The sequence below is a fragment of the Pomacea canaliculata genome, linkage group LG12 (genome assembly GCF_003073045.1).
Source record: "Pomacea canaliculata isolate SZHN2017 linkage group LG12, ASM307304v1, whole genome shotgun sequence".
Classification (NCBI taxonomy): Eukaryota; Metazoa; Mollusca; class Gastropoda; order Architaenioglossa; family Ampullariidae; genus Pomacea; species Pomacea canaliculata.
This window is the reverse complement of record NC_037601.1, coordinates 9,092,638-9,106,528: the sequence shown is the minus strand read 5'-3', so window position 1 is coordinate 9,106,528 and position 13,891 is coordinate 9,092,638. Positions and strand designations below refer to the sequence as shown.

The following is a 13,891-nucleotide window of genomic DNA, read 5'->3' as shown; positions in this document are numbered from 1 at the left end:
TTGGGGCTTAAGAAATTGTATGTCACCCGTACTATATGAGACAATCAAAAGACGGCTCCTTCAACTGTAAAATGTGTACAAAAGACCACTCCATCCTTGTTAAAGAAGATGTAAAGTGTATCCTACTGACCCAAATGTCAACGTGATAATTTGTGAGAAATGTGCTTGACTGCAGCTTACAGAAATGACATTGCCCAAGGCTGACAAAGATCTGTTGATATTGGCTCCCTCCTTCAGGCGATCGCCAGTGGCTCCTGTTGAATCTGCTCTCTCTGAACCTGTACAAGAGGAAGTGGATACATCAAAATAAGAATCATACTGTTAGCAAAAAAAAGATCTTACAACAGCACTTACTTGGACTCTAGAGATTGCATCAAATTAGGAAAGATAGAAACTCTAAAACAACAAATTAAGAAATATATATATATAACTGCAGTTTAAAACAATACCTTTGAAAAGCCTACCTGCCAGGTCAACCAGATTCATGATACTACTTTTCTTGGTTTCTGAGCCATTAGCATTCTTGATGATTTGGACAAAAGTGATTGTGACAACAGTGTGCGCACGGCTGCTCGTAGCATTCATGTTGGTAGAGGCAACTGTCCGGTTTGATGTCCCTAAATAATAGAAATCAATTCTTCTGCATCTACAGTCTCACAAATCTTTGGCTGAGTTTATCCTAGAATAATAATAAAAAAGTTACTGACTTACATCACACATCAGCAATAGCAGCCTGTACTTGAGACCTTTTGAATGAAATCTGTACCTTACCTTGTTCCATGCGTTTCTCAATCTCAGCATAGCTGCCCACTGGGACCTTCTTGAGGTTCTCAACATAGAACATGCCCAATGTGGGATTCTGCCGCACCTGAAGCCCTCCCTTTGGGTTGTCTTTTGATAACAAGTCTCGCACCTGCTCATTGTAGATCTCAAGCATGGAGAAAGTCACTTCATAACGCTGTTGAGCATGGGAGGAAAGAGAGAAATGACAAAACACTTCATGAAGCTATTGTGCATGAGGGAAAGAAACAAGAAAAGGATTATGAATGTAGAAAATTGAAAGAAATTCAGTGGGACACATTTTTTGCTGTGCTCCATGCTCTTATAATGGGAAATTTTTTTCCTAAGCTCAACAAACATAGCAAACGAATATGATGTAAAAATCTTTAAAAAGTATCCTATTTTATCCTGTCAATTTAAATAAAACAGTAAACATTTCACCACTCTTCCCCCACCACCCTACTACAAAACCAAACAAATAAATTAACATTGAATGATATTGAATTTATCTGTGCGTACCGTGCTTCCACCCTGGTTACAAGAGATGGTTTTGAACAGCTCGTTACAGGTGATTGGTACAATGCCCCTGTGCAGATAAATTACATCATTGAAGTTCACATTTGTTATCTTATAATAAAGAACAATGAAAAGAAAGTGTTTACATCAATGCTGTTTGATAATTAATAAACATATTAATGGTGATGCTATTTGTTCCAGACTGTTACTTGATCCATTATTTCCTTCTCTGAATGTCCAATCCTGATATATGATGATGCATACATTCTACCTGTCACACCATATGTCCTGTCCATCAAACTCTCACTCACTTGTTTGAGCCATAGCCAACCATAGAATAGGATTTTCCTGACCCTGTCTGTCCATACGCAAACAGAGAGCAGTTGTAGCCTGGAATAAAAAGTTGATTAGCCTGTTGCCAACATCATGCCAGGTCTTTAATGTAGGAGATATTCTTCATATTATTACTATTATTAAATAAACGTCATACAGTGTACTTGTTTGTGCTGCTTTTGTATCCTGGACTTCAGGAAAAAGAAGGCCATCCCATTAGCATGGACAGATGTCCTACTATCCCCAACAAATCCACCAGTGGAGGCATGTGTTTTTATATAAATGAACAGTACTGCAACACCATTGTGGTCAGGGAACAACTTGCTCCATTGATCTTGGACTGCTGTCCATTTCCCTCTACCCTTACTACCTACCCTAGGAATTTCCTCAGCTGTTTTACACGCTTGGCTTGTGTATATATATCTACCCAAGTGCCAATGCAAAAACCACCACTTGCCTGATCGCCAACATGATACACAAACTACACGCTATTTGCCCAGACACTCTCAAGTTTATCCTTGGGGATTTTAATCATTGCCAGCTTACTGGGATACTTAAAAGCTATGAGCAATATGTATCCTGTTCCATCACACAAAGAAACCCTATTCTCGACCTTTGTTATGGCACTATCCCTCGTGCTTTCAAAGCTCTATGCTTATCCCTTTTTGGAGCGTCTATCACAACAGCATTCTCCTGGCACCGGTGTATAAGACAGTGTGTCGGTGATTTACAAAGGTGGTGAAGACAGTTAAATGCTGGACAGACGAGAGTATCATCCGCCTGCACAGACTGGCAGGTCTTTTATAATTTCAGTGGCTATCTAGATGACTTGACTGATGTTGTGTCTTCGTACATCACTTTCTGTGTTGACACAGTCATACCCTCCAAGAAAAATGTCATCTTTCCTGGGTAAACCCTGGGTAAGGAAGGAACTAAAATCTGTATTGAACAACAAGAAGCTTATGTCTTATACTGGAACTGCACACGACAGTTTACATTACATTTACATTAGCGAACAGGGAGGTGGGTGACGTCATTAGGGAGGCACAGGAAAGATACAAATATGAAGTTGAGTTGCAGTTCAAGGCCGGCTGCTACACATGAGGCCAGAGTGAGAAAGGGAGAGTCCTGGGAGCCATTCGACCCCTACCCTCAACAAAACAAAGAAATACTTAGTACACTACTAGAGTGCCACACTCTTTTATATAATAATGAACAGGATCATAGTTGAGGTCTTCCTGACTTTGTGACTAACACATTCTTGTCTAGAATACCTCAAAGACTAAGGAAATGATTTCCGACTTTCGGACAAACAGGGATGAGGCAGTCATCAGTATTATCCATGATGATGCCATCGAGGTAGTCAACTCTTACAGATATCTAGGTACTTTAGATAACAAGCTTAAATTGAACATCCATTCCGACATGATCCTTCGTAAGAACCAACGTCTATCTCCTATGGAAACTCAATCTTTCTTTGTCACCTCTGTCATCCTCACTCGGTTCTATAAGTCCTTCATTGAAGGTCTCATCACTTTTCCTTTTATCTCTTAGTTCCACAGCCTCTCCCTAGGGAACAGAGACAGTCTTGTCTCCTTTGTTAATATCAGTTCCAAGATCACCTGAACCAGGCAGAGGGATTTGGCAGCCTTATGTCATCAACAAATCCTCAGGAGGGCATCCCTCATCCACTGTATTTCTGATCATGTGTTTACATGTGAGTTCTCACTCTATTTCTGATCATGTGTTGGCATGTGAGTTTTCACTCTTGCAGTCTGGCTGTATGCACAGGATGTCTGCAGAACCAATCGTCACTGCAACTCATTCATTCCACGTGCCATTCACTTGATAAACTCTAGTGGGTGTCATCTTGTACTAGCCTGAGGTGGCCTGGGGTCATCAACTGTGTCTGCTGTTGTTGGGAATATATGTATGTGAGAGAAAGACATGATGAAATAGTATAAAAATAATTAATTTTGAAGTAGATGTAGCACTCTAGTAGTGTACTAAGTTATGTCTCTGTTTTGTAGAGGGTAGGGGTCAAACAGCTCCCAGGACTGTCCCTATCTCACAGCAGCTGCGTACATAATAGCCAGCCTTGAACTACCCACCCGTGGTTACTGGCTACTGGACCTATTGTTACACCAGAAGTTACAAAGTTGCCTAAGGCATTTGGGGAGGCCATGACCAGAAAGGTAGGGGTGGGGGTGGCCACCCTGGGCAGGGAAAGGTCGTGATGAGACCATGGAAAACTGGCGGGGATGGCTTCTGGAACATTCGACAGGGTTAGGATACAGACCCTTGACAGCTGATTCTGATTTGACAGGTGCTTTAGCCGCTGCCACCAGCTGCCCCAATTGCTATACACAAATATAACACCTACCTTTAAAGGCATTATCCAAAACATCTTGTCCCAAGTCATTAAAGACAATTTGTTGACTAGCATAATTTGATCCTGGGAGTGGTTCCAAGATGCCACCTGCTTGTTCTTTAAACCCATCATGAGACCTGAGTGCAAAGAAATCCATCTTGTACCATTTTCTTGTTCATTTCATCCACCTCATACTCATCATCATCACTCGGTTTACTGATCATATCATTCATGTTATTATAACTGCTATAAGGAGAGTGTTACAAATATTGTTTGCATAAAGTAGTCACTTTTGGTTTAACTGCTATAAGGAGAGGGTTACAAATGCTACATGTTTAAATTATGCACTTTTGCATACTTACCAGTATGAGTAGTCAAAGGAAAACTGCAAGAATACATTGAATGTTATTAGTTTTAATATTACAATCATGGTGTGTGCTAGGTAAAATATTGAAAGCTGTTAGTTTTAATATTACAACTATAGTGTGTAGTATGTAGAATATTGATAGTTTTAATATTACAGTTATAAGAGAAAGAATGGTATTTATAATGCACAGCATCACGGTGAAGATAAATTACACTCTATGCACATCTAGTTATGATAAATGAAAGATAACAGACAGTGGACAGTGATGTAATTATAGGCACACTGAACAACACAAAGAAAAAACTCATCAAGGAGTCTTCTAGCTAGGATACGCGGTTGAATGGTGTTGAAGGCTGATGAGAAGTCAGCAAACAATTGTGCTTGGACTTGTGGGTCTTCCAAGTATTTGAACAAAGTATGGGGGATGAACAGTTTAGCACTATCAATACTTTGTTTGAAGTGTCAAGACATTAGTTAGTGGCTTTTAGAATCAGTTCTTTGATGATTGTCTCTAATACTTTCATGACCAACAGGCCACTGGTCTAAAGTCATTAAGATGCAGAGCTGAAGCTTTCTTTGGAACTGGAACAATAGTCGACAATTTCCAAGCAGTAGGGATGGAGAGTAAATTCACAGAAAACTGAAATAGGTGTTGAAAATGTCTTAGTTGGTGCGTTCAGAAATATAATGTTCTGCTGCAAATACCATCTGGACTTGAAGCCATGTGAGTCTTTACTCACTGAAACAGCTCCACATCAGCATATCCTTAGGAAGGTATCCCGTTCTTCTCTACTTCTGATCATGTATTGGCATGGGAGTTTTAACTTTTGTGGTCTGGCTGTAGGTATGCGATGCCTGAGTGCAGAACTAATTGTCACCGCAATTCATTCATTCCACATGCTATTTACTTGATCAATTCTATTGACCATGATCTTGTATTAGCCTGAGTTGACCTAAGGTCACCAAATGTATCTACTGTTGCTGGGAATGTGTTTGTAAGAGAGAGAGAAATTGTTTCAACATCTATATATATCTATATGTATTATCTAGTACAAGCAGTGTTTTGAATTGCCCTTGTGGATAAATAAAGTTGTTGCATTGTATTGCACAACTTGTTCTTGACAAATCTCAATGCTCTGGACAGGATGAAAAGAAAAAGAATTTGTCCACAAATGCAAAATATGTAAAAATGTAACAGCCTCAAAATGTGCTTACCTTCTTGGGTTCCTCTTCTGAAAGACAATAAATAGGACTGTATGAAAATTTTTTCAAAACAAATCTGGCACTAAACTCAGATGAAGTTTTTTTCAATAATTGTATTATGAATTTAAACAATAATAAAAAGGTTATTTATACAGCGCCATATCCCAGCCCTATGAGCAATTAAGCTCATGGCACTTTACAAATGATATTAATTATAATAACAACAATAATATGGAGAATAATAACTCATGTACCATTCGTAAAGAAGTAGGAAAAAATGAACATTATTTATTCTGGCATTGCAAAATATATAGTTAAGTCATTTTGGAACAGTTTGGAAAGAATGCTTTTGGAGAGATGTCAGAATAGACACAATTTTAAAATAAATGAATTTATTGTGTTAATGGGGTTTGATAAGCGTTTTAAAACAGATACTGTATTTTAAACTATTATACTCAAGGCAAAATTTTGATATACAATTAAGTGTTAAGTGGTGAAATATTACCAACTATAAAAGCATATGTTAAACATCTGAATACAAGATATAAGATAGATTTAATGTGGCTATTAGTATGAAATTGTACCTTTTTACAATTCAGTGTTTTATATATATATACAGTAGTATGGAACATGGCACGCATACACACGCACACAGGACAGGTACAAGCGTGGCGATGGGGGTAATCACTGACCGGATGACGACCCTGGGACCGAAAGAGAGAGGGAGGGGTCGACTAGCGACAGGATGTAGGTGCATGGGTGTGTTTGGAGGGAAGTGGGGCGTTAAGGTCGGGAGAAGAGGCAAGTGGTCAGAAAGTGAGGAGACAGCGCAGAGGTGGGAGCACGTTTCACCGAGAACGCGAGTGTGTGGTGTAGAAGTTTTCACCTAACTTTTCACCATCGGCTGGAGTGGGAGTAATTTTAGTAAAAGAAATTAGAACCCATGAAAGTGTTGTTTGGTTCTTGTGGTGAGACTGGGAGAGCAACTGCACTTACCCTACTTATATATATATAATAGTTTATGATCCACATACCTGTCCTAGTGGGGGAACTTACAACATTTACAAAAAAACAAACAAAAACAATCCAAATACAAGAGTTCAAACAGTAGTGGTTCAAGAAGCCAGCTATATATAGAACAGGTCTTGCAGATAACACTAGGGTATATATTAAGCATGCCTCGATCCACTCCCCTAACTATTGACGTTAAACTCGTGATGACACTGATTAAGGTGACCAGACGTTTCGGGGGCGAAAGCGGGACACGTGACGATGATGGTGTCGTCACCGTCAAAGAACGCCGAAAAAAGTGATTTTTAAAGAAAACCGGGACATTTGATGGACTTGCCAGAAAGCCAGAAAGCCAGAAAGCCAGAAAGCGGGACATTGGGCGTCCCGCCCGATGAGCAGGCGGGACAAGAGGTCAAAATCGGGACTATCCCGCCTAAAGCGGGACGTTTGGTCACCTTAACACTGATCGTAAGGTAAACAGCAACAATTGAATCTGAAAACTGCACCAACTGACAGAAGTATATATATGGGATGGTGATTTTTGCACTGACGAAAAATTCCTGGTCAACACTAGCAGAAGAGAGCTATATACACAAACGGATCGAAAAGAATCGAAAGGGGTGTTTCAGCAGTTGTGTGCAGGCACCCGGTGCGTGAAGGGGATGGTCGATGAAGAGGTTCTGATAGTGCAAGCTACAAATTGCCTGCCAGCTAATTCCTAAAAGCAAGAAGTTTTTACACGAAATATGAAATTGATAATATATAGGTAGGACGCCGCGGTGCGCACGTACGTCGCGCTACGTCAAGCAGAACGGCCCCTATACGCACCGTACGTCTCCACAGATCATAGGCGTGGTATAGCACTGCATGGCGCGTGATCGATGGGCTTGTTGTCAAGCGTTCACACAGCGTCACATTCAGTCATCTGACAAGAACATCTGCCCGGGCAGAAGAGGAGGAGCAGATGAACTAGTTTTTGCGGCGACAATAGAACGGTTTAAAAATACATTCAACGTGTTTGACTCTGATTTCTTCAGAGTTTTAGTCTTTACTCCAAACGCACGAAGCTATTTACAACATGCGTTGAGATTTCTCGTATAAATAGTCGCTGTCGTCTGGGAATGACAACCTCGAGTTTAAGTGGATGCCGAGGCAGTAGACCACCTGAACTTGTTCCCATTTTTGCCCATCCAGATTTGTCCAACAGATATTATAATGTGCCGGTTCGACAAGCGATTTTAAACTGAGGCTCAAACGGTTTACGGGGTCGTATCGTTTGATGCGGAATCATTTAATGTATTACTCACAAGGGCTGCTCATCATGTTGAGGATCATATACCCTCTTAATATATATATACACCCACTGACTCGATCGTATACCATCGCCTCTCACCGAAAATACATTCTGGGCGAATGGTGGCTTGATAAAAAAGTCAAGACTTTCTTAAAAAAAAGAACAAAAAGAAAAAAAAAAAAGGCTGAATGGAACTCGGACCTTTCAGCGAACGACCCTTTTCATCACACAGTATCAACCCATGCGTAACTTTAAGATCGAAGTATCGTTCCTTCAAAAACAAACAAACAAACAAACAAACAAACAAACAAACAAACAAACAAAACTATAAACAACAACAAAACAAAACAAAAAAAGCTCATACTGTGAAGAAAAACGATCTGTTTACCGCTCTCATATTTATGACCTGTAGGCACTTTATCATCACCTCTACAGAGTACTTTCTCTCTCTTTCTCACAGAGAAAGAGGACATAAATTATCTTAGGACACACTGTCAGTTAAAAAAAGCATATTCTTTGCATTGCATATTTCTTTCTCTTTTAGTGCGGCCCGCACGGCGTCGGGCTTGGTAGTGTTACATAACAAAAGCGAAAGGAGTGTAATGTCCATATACAGAAAAAGAAAATGTTCCAAGTTAGCATAATAAATAGCTCTCATCGTCAAGTAACCACGCTCGTCATTATAACCAGTATGACCAACAGCAACTGGGCCCGCCGCGCGTTCATTCATGCCAAACTTGTAATAAAAGAGATGATTCTTTCTGCAACAAGTCAAAAACCTACAGCAGAAACCACCGTCGCATGTACACTCATACTCAAATCACAACCGATGTGGCCTGTCTCAATAATCCACAGCAGACTGGGTCCGTTTCATGTTCACAGCAGATTAAGTCCATACCACCTCCAATCTAGTCACCAGACTTGTGAAGGTGTGTAGTTTCATGTCGAGGCAAGTAGTTCGTACGCGCGCACGAACGCAAACTGACGATAGGCGATCGGCAATAATTTGTTACATAAGCATAGGACAGTCTCGTTGCTCTGATATGTAAGTGGGAAACTCTGGCTTGCGCTGATTGTTTTACAATCATTATTTCTCCACTTCACAAGTAGTTTATGGTTCTTCTTAGTCGTTTCCAACCATCTTTTTGTTTAATGCCAATATCTGAGTAGAACTCCTTGAAGCACATTTCTAATTCTGTCTTTTTGTTCTCAGAAGGCAAAATCAAAGACATTGACAGAAAATGAAACCTATTGAGGACCTGATGGACGGATCGCCAATAACCTCTTCTTTCTGTACAGTGACATATTTAGTCAAGAGAAATCAAGACTGAAAAATTGATTCAGAACTGGTAGACTGTCTGAGACATAGCTATAGACGGTAAAAAATCAAAGAAAAATAAGAACAAAACAAGTACTATATTCTCCCACAGCTGCCATAAAAAATGTTGCTCTACAGCCTAGTGACCTAGAAAGAGCGCTTTGCATGGGTAGTTGTTATTAAATTATTAAGTAGTGTTGTTCAGCGTCAACATTTTCTCCTTAGTCTCTCTCACACACGCATATACACAAAAGCTTTCTTGCACGATGGCTGCAGTAACATGCACGAATATACTTGTAAAATGAGGGGTGGGGTTCACTAGGCTACACAACTTTTTCAGCTTAGCCACAGAAAAAGTTACACGTTGACTTACTTGAATCGGGGTTTTGAATCGTTGTCATGTTGCCCTGCATCTGTATGATTAAAGTGGCTTTCCTGTCCTTTTCCCTAGAGAATAGAGATAACGAGAGAGCATTAACAACCCATTTCAGTAAAAGATGCCTATTTTGGTTGCCGTTCAAAAGAAATAAGTATCATCCTACACTCTTGTTGTGTTCTATACTTCCTCACAGTAAGTGCCACAATATGCTTTTAATAATAAGTATCACCTTTCCCCAGATTCTAACTAGAAGCGTGCGTGCTACCCCCCCCTCCCATTCCACAAGAGTTATAGTGCTTTAGTGTATTTTTATATCTTTATGTGGTTTAAAATCTTCAGTGTATTCTGCACTTAAAGTAGTAGAAAATAATAATGACGACGGAGGAAAAAACAGATACGGAACAAGAATAATTTCCATCTTATCAAGGTCTCGCTAATTCAGTAGGAATTAGTCTCTGCAAAGTAAGTGTGTGTATGTGGTGAGGTGGGAATGAAAGCTCCTTCGTTTGGTAGTTGTGGTTTTCCAACTAAAGGTTCCCAGCCCCTGAGACCGATCCGATCATCCCCTTCAGCCTCACAGCACGGAGATGAAGAGCCGAGTCCCATGAACATTTGTTTGTTTCCATAGGCACTTGTTATGCACGTAGAATCTATAGATAATTATAACAACTTTTTCTAAAGTCCGACAGATTCTCATACAGCTCAATGTACAATTTGAAATTGAGAAAGTGACATTCAAGTTCGCCTCCGTGTGTCTACACGAAGTTTTGCGTCTTTTGCACTTCTACTTTAGTAATAATTTATTATACATATATTAAGTGTGCTATAAAATTAAAACTACATCAAAGTTTCACTAAATTTTGAGAATACTGATGTAGCGAATTATCCGAAATGAAGAATTTTCTCCGGTCGGGATGGGTTTGTTATACCGAAATTCTTCCTGTATTATCACGGACATGTATCACGGACGTGTATAGTGTCGTGAGCATTAACAGCGAGGAGGAAACGTTTTGCTTGAGTGGTTCAGGGGACCAGTGGATGGGTGCACAGTTGCGCTAGCTGGAGGCTAACACATAGTAACAGCTAAATCAGTTTGTAAAATACTTTGAGTTTTGCTGCTATAGCACGTGTGCACCCTCGTCTATGCACGCGAAATTCAAAGTTGGACTTGACACAAAGTCCAAATTTTCAGCTTAACTTCCAAATATCGCGATTGACTGGTGTGTACAATGTAGTTAAGTCTAGTGGAAATGAGTCTTCAGCCGGCGGTCTTCAGTTAACTCCTCAGAACAAACTTAGTGAAGTCGGCTTGTATTTGAGATCGGCGACGTAGTATTGGTGTCCGTTGCTAAAAGCTACCAACTTTTCCCACTGGATGGGAGACATAATTATTACTTAACCTGTCAAACAACTATGCCAAAATGGCTTGTACCTGTTTGTACCGTGCATGCGTGCGTGTTGATTTGGGTGGAGGCGTTGTCGTAGATGTGCGCTGACCCATGCTTACATCTAATATATTCGCACATCATGACGTCGAGAACGTCTTCCCGCCTGAACAAAGCCGAAAACCACACTCGTGTCCCGTTAGTCTGTAGCTGTAGCCACCAGAGTGTTTTTTGAGCTCGACAGTCATGACCACCGGTTCAATCAATATACACAGCCCAACAATACAAACCCGTAAAGCTAGGTCAAAGCTTTGTGAGGGTTTTTATTGTTGGCTGTAATGCAGCATCTATGTGTTAACATTAAAGTAGTTTATGCAGTGGCACTTTTACCCAGGGATGGTCCATGAGATGATTTGCGTCAGTACTTTGGTTGCTATTTTGTAAGAATGCAACCTCTTTTATAATATAATAATGATTTGTTAATAATGTAATATTAATTTGCATAGCTATAACTATAGTTCAAAACAAATGTTTTACTCTGGTAGCCTTGCCCTCCGGGCCTAATTTTACTGATGAAAAAAAGCTAAAATATCACCTGGTTGACGTAAAAGCAGTTTGTTTATTGACTTAATGGTACACAACCCATGCTCTTCTGCCCTCTGTTCAATCTGTTCAGCTCTCCTTCCCTCTGTTTAATGAGATCCCACCCAATACCTCTGTTTAATCACCTTAACATGTCATCACATGTGCCATGGAGTAATGTATTTGTACCTTGTTCTATCTCATAGTATGTGTGGTTACTTTATGTGTTTGCTCAGGTAGTGACATAAAAAAGTTCACTCAATCACCTACCTCTGATGTATGCACTTTTATAAGGAATGTTAAAAGGGAGTACAAAGAGGATGGGCTTTGCACTGCATCTGCTATGGCCAAGACATAGTGAACTACTTCACTGCCTCTACCACCACCATAGGCTTTGGAACTTTTCAATTCTTTTAACCACATATTACATTATAATGCAAATATTTCATAAAGTCTTTCTTTTATTCCTCCGCCAGCCATCACCGATACTTTTTCATCTACAACATGTTAACTGCTGTACAGTTCGTGCATGCTTCTGTTTACCACAGCAGTTATATTGATGAGTAATAGTATAGTCCTTACATTGGATATTTTCCTATATAGGCTCTTGATGCACTTGGTGTAAAAGTATCACATTACTTATATATAAATTATGCTGTTTATAACTACTGAAGGGGGAAGCAAAACTCGACAAAAATAAATATGAAATCAGGCAACTCAAAATGTAAAGAACTGATGTATCAGCTGCTTCTGCCACCTGATTTGTGTTTAATCCCAACCCATGCAGTTAGCACAAGACATATTACTTATTTTAGGTGTATGCAATATTAAAGGCTTCTCATATGATATTTACATGTTGCTATGTTATATAATTATATATGTGGTGAAAAAAAGGTTTCACCAGAATAAAATGATAAAAAGGAAAATCTGACTCAACCCCAGATGTTGGTAAGATTACTAATGATCGAGAAGGTAATAATGATTAAAATGCAGGAATGAAGAGTTACTAGAGCAAAAAATATTGACTATGCCCCCCCCCCATTACAATGGAAAGACACTGCACAGAAGGTAGGTACTCAGGTACAAATGCTGGCTCAAGCTGAATAATTAAAGCAGTAAGACAAAGCAAAACAGACTACGGCACAGACCTAGCAGAATGCAAAATATGAAACCAACTCACCTTTGATTAAAAGGTCGTACCCTCACCGCTACTCTCACACTAAACAGAAAGCATGTTGATAATTAGCAATAAATATGTATATAAATACACGAACATGCATTACAACATTTGTTTACATGCCAGGAATCATAAATAACTAGCAAAGATATAGTCTTCCAAAACTTCATACATTTACACGTATATGCCCTGTGCCATCACAAATGATAAAAAAGAAAGTTGCATAGAAAGAAATAACACGAGAATCAACTATAATTTTCAAAAATAGGGCTACTCTATCGGATTTTAATTTCCATTCCTTATATTTATAGTCTTGGACGAGGACTAAATACGCCTTTTGGCAAGTATATATATATAGTTTCAAAATGAAGACAAAATGGTCGACTGACTAAAGATATAAGTATTGTCTTTATTACAGGAATATCACATTTCCAAGCTACTACAGCAGCTGAAGAAAAATATTAAAATTGGAGGAACGGTACTGCGTCTTTCGTAATGGTTTGTGTAAAATGCTTTGCAGTTTTTATTACACGATATCGTACCATTATTTTGACTACCTTTCAGCTTCTGATCTATTGGGGGAGGAAAAAAAATCCACCACCATACTTACGATTCTCCCGACATCTTGAAAACTGAAATTTGGGCAGGTTATCACCAATAATACTTTTTCAGGAGTGGAATCGTTCAAAGTACTTCAAAGCTGTAAGGGACATTAACGGAAATGTTGTATGGAATATCGGCGTCTCACAAAAGAGCAGACGACATCGGCTGCACAAAATTATAGTCTGTTTTAGATACACAAAACTGGGGAGGAGTGCGGGGAGGATCAATCGAAAATATAGTAACCTTTTTTGTCGTTTATGCCTGTAACATTTTCATATAATCAGATAACAGAAATATTGAAAGTTATTTTTTTCATAACTTAAGTTTAATTTCAGTGCTTTATTTTCACAAATGAGTGATAACGCAGACATCGGGGAATCCTCAGTTATCAAGGTATGTGTGTAGTTAAGTATTACATGACATTAATATACTGATCAAAATAAAGATAATACTAAACTTGATAATAAATTAGACATGCAATTGCAATCTTAATCACGAAGAACTAATTTATGGACGAGTGCTAGGCATCGCATTTAAACTTTGAAACAGAGTATGAGTTCGTTGCTATTATT

At 39.2% G+C, this 13,891-nt stretch overlaps 1 protein-coding gene across 8 annotated transcripts in view; it reads right to left on the bottom strand.

Moving 5' to 3' along the window:
- The window catches only part of LOC112576776 (kinesin-like protein KIF28P), a 34,227-nt gene extending 20,738 nt beyond the window's left edge, over window positions 1–13,489 (bottom strand). For all 8 annotated transcript variants that reach the window (XM_025259475.1, XM_025259482.1, XM_025259478.1 and 5 more), the window contains exons 1-11: window positions 13,327–13,489; window positions 12,720–12,758; window positions 9,567–9,640; window positions 5,583–5,599; window positions 4,363–4,385; window positions 4,013–4,137; window positions 1,608–1,686; window positions 1,300–1,366; window positions 772–958; window positions 465–617; window positions 181–278 (exon numbers count right to left, since the gene is read on the bottom strand). In XM_025259475.1, coding sequence (XP_025115260.1) covers window positions 181–278; window positions 465–617; window positions 772–958; window positions 1,300–1,366; window positions 1,608–1,686; window positions 4,013–4,137; window positions 4,363–4,385; window positions 5,583–5,599; window positions 9,567–9,640; window positions 12,720–12,758; window positions 13,327–13,340 — 876 coding nt within the window. In that variant the 5' untranslated portion in view covers window positions 13,341–13,489. The remainder of the gene's footprint in view (window positions 1–180; window positions 279–464; window positions 618–771; window positions 959–1,299; window positions 1,367–1,607; window positions 1,687–4,012; window positions 4,138–4,362; window positions 4,386–5,582; window positions 5,600–9,566; window positions 9,641–12,719; window positions 12,759–13,326) is intronic.
- Between the last annotated feature and the right edge of the window lie 402 nt (window positions 13,490–13,891).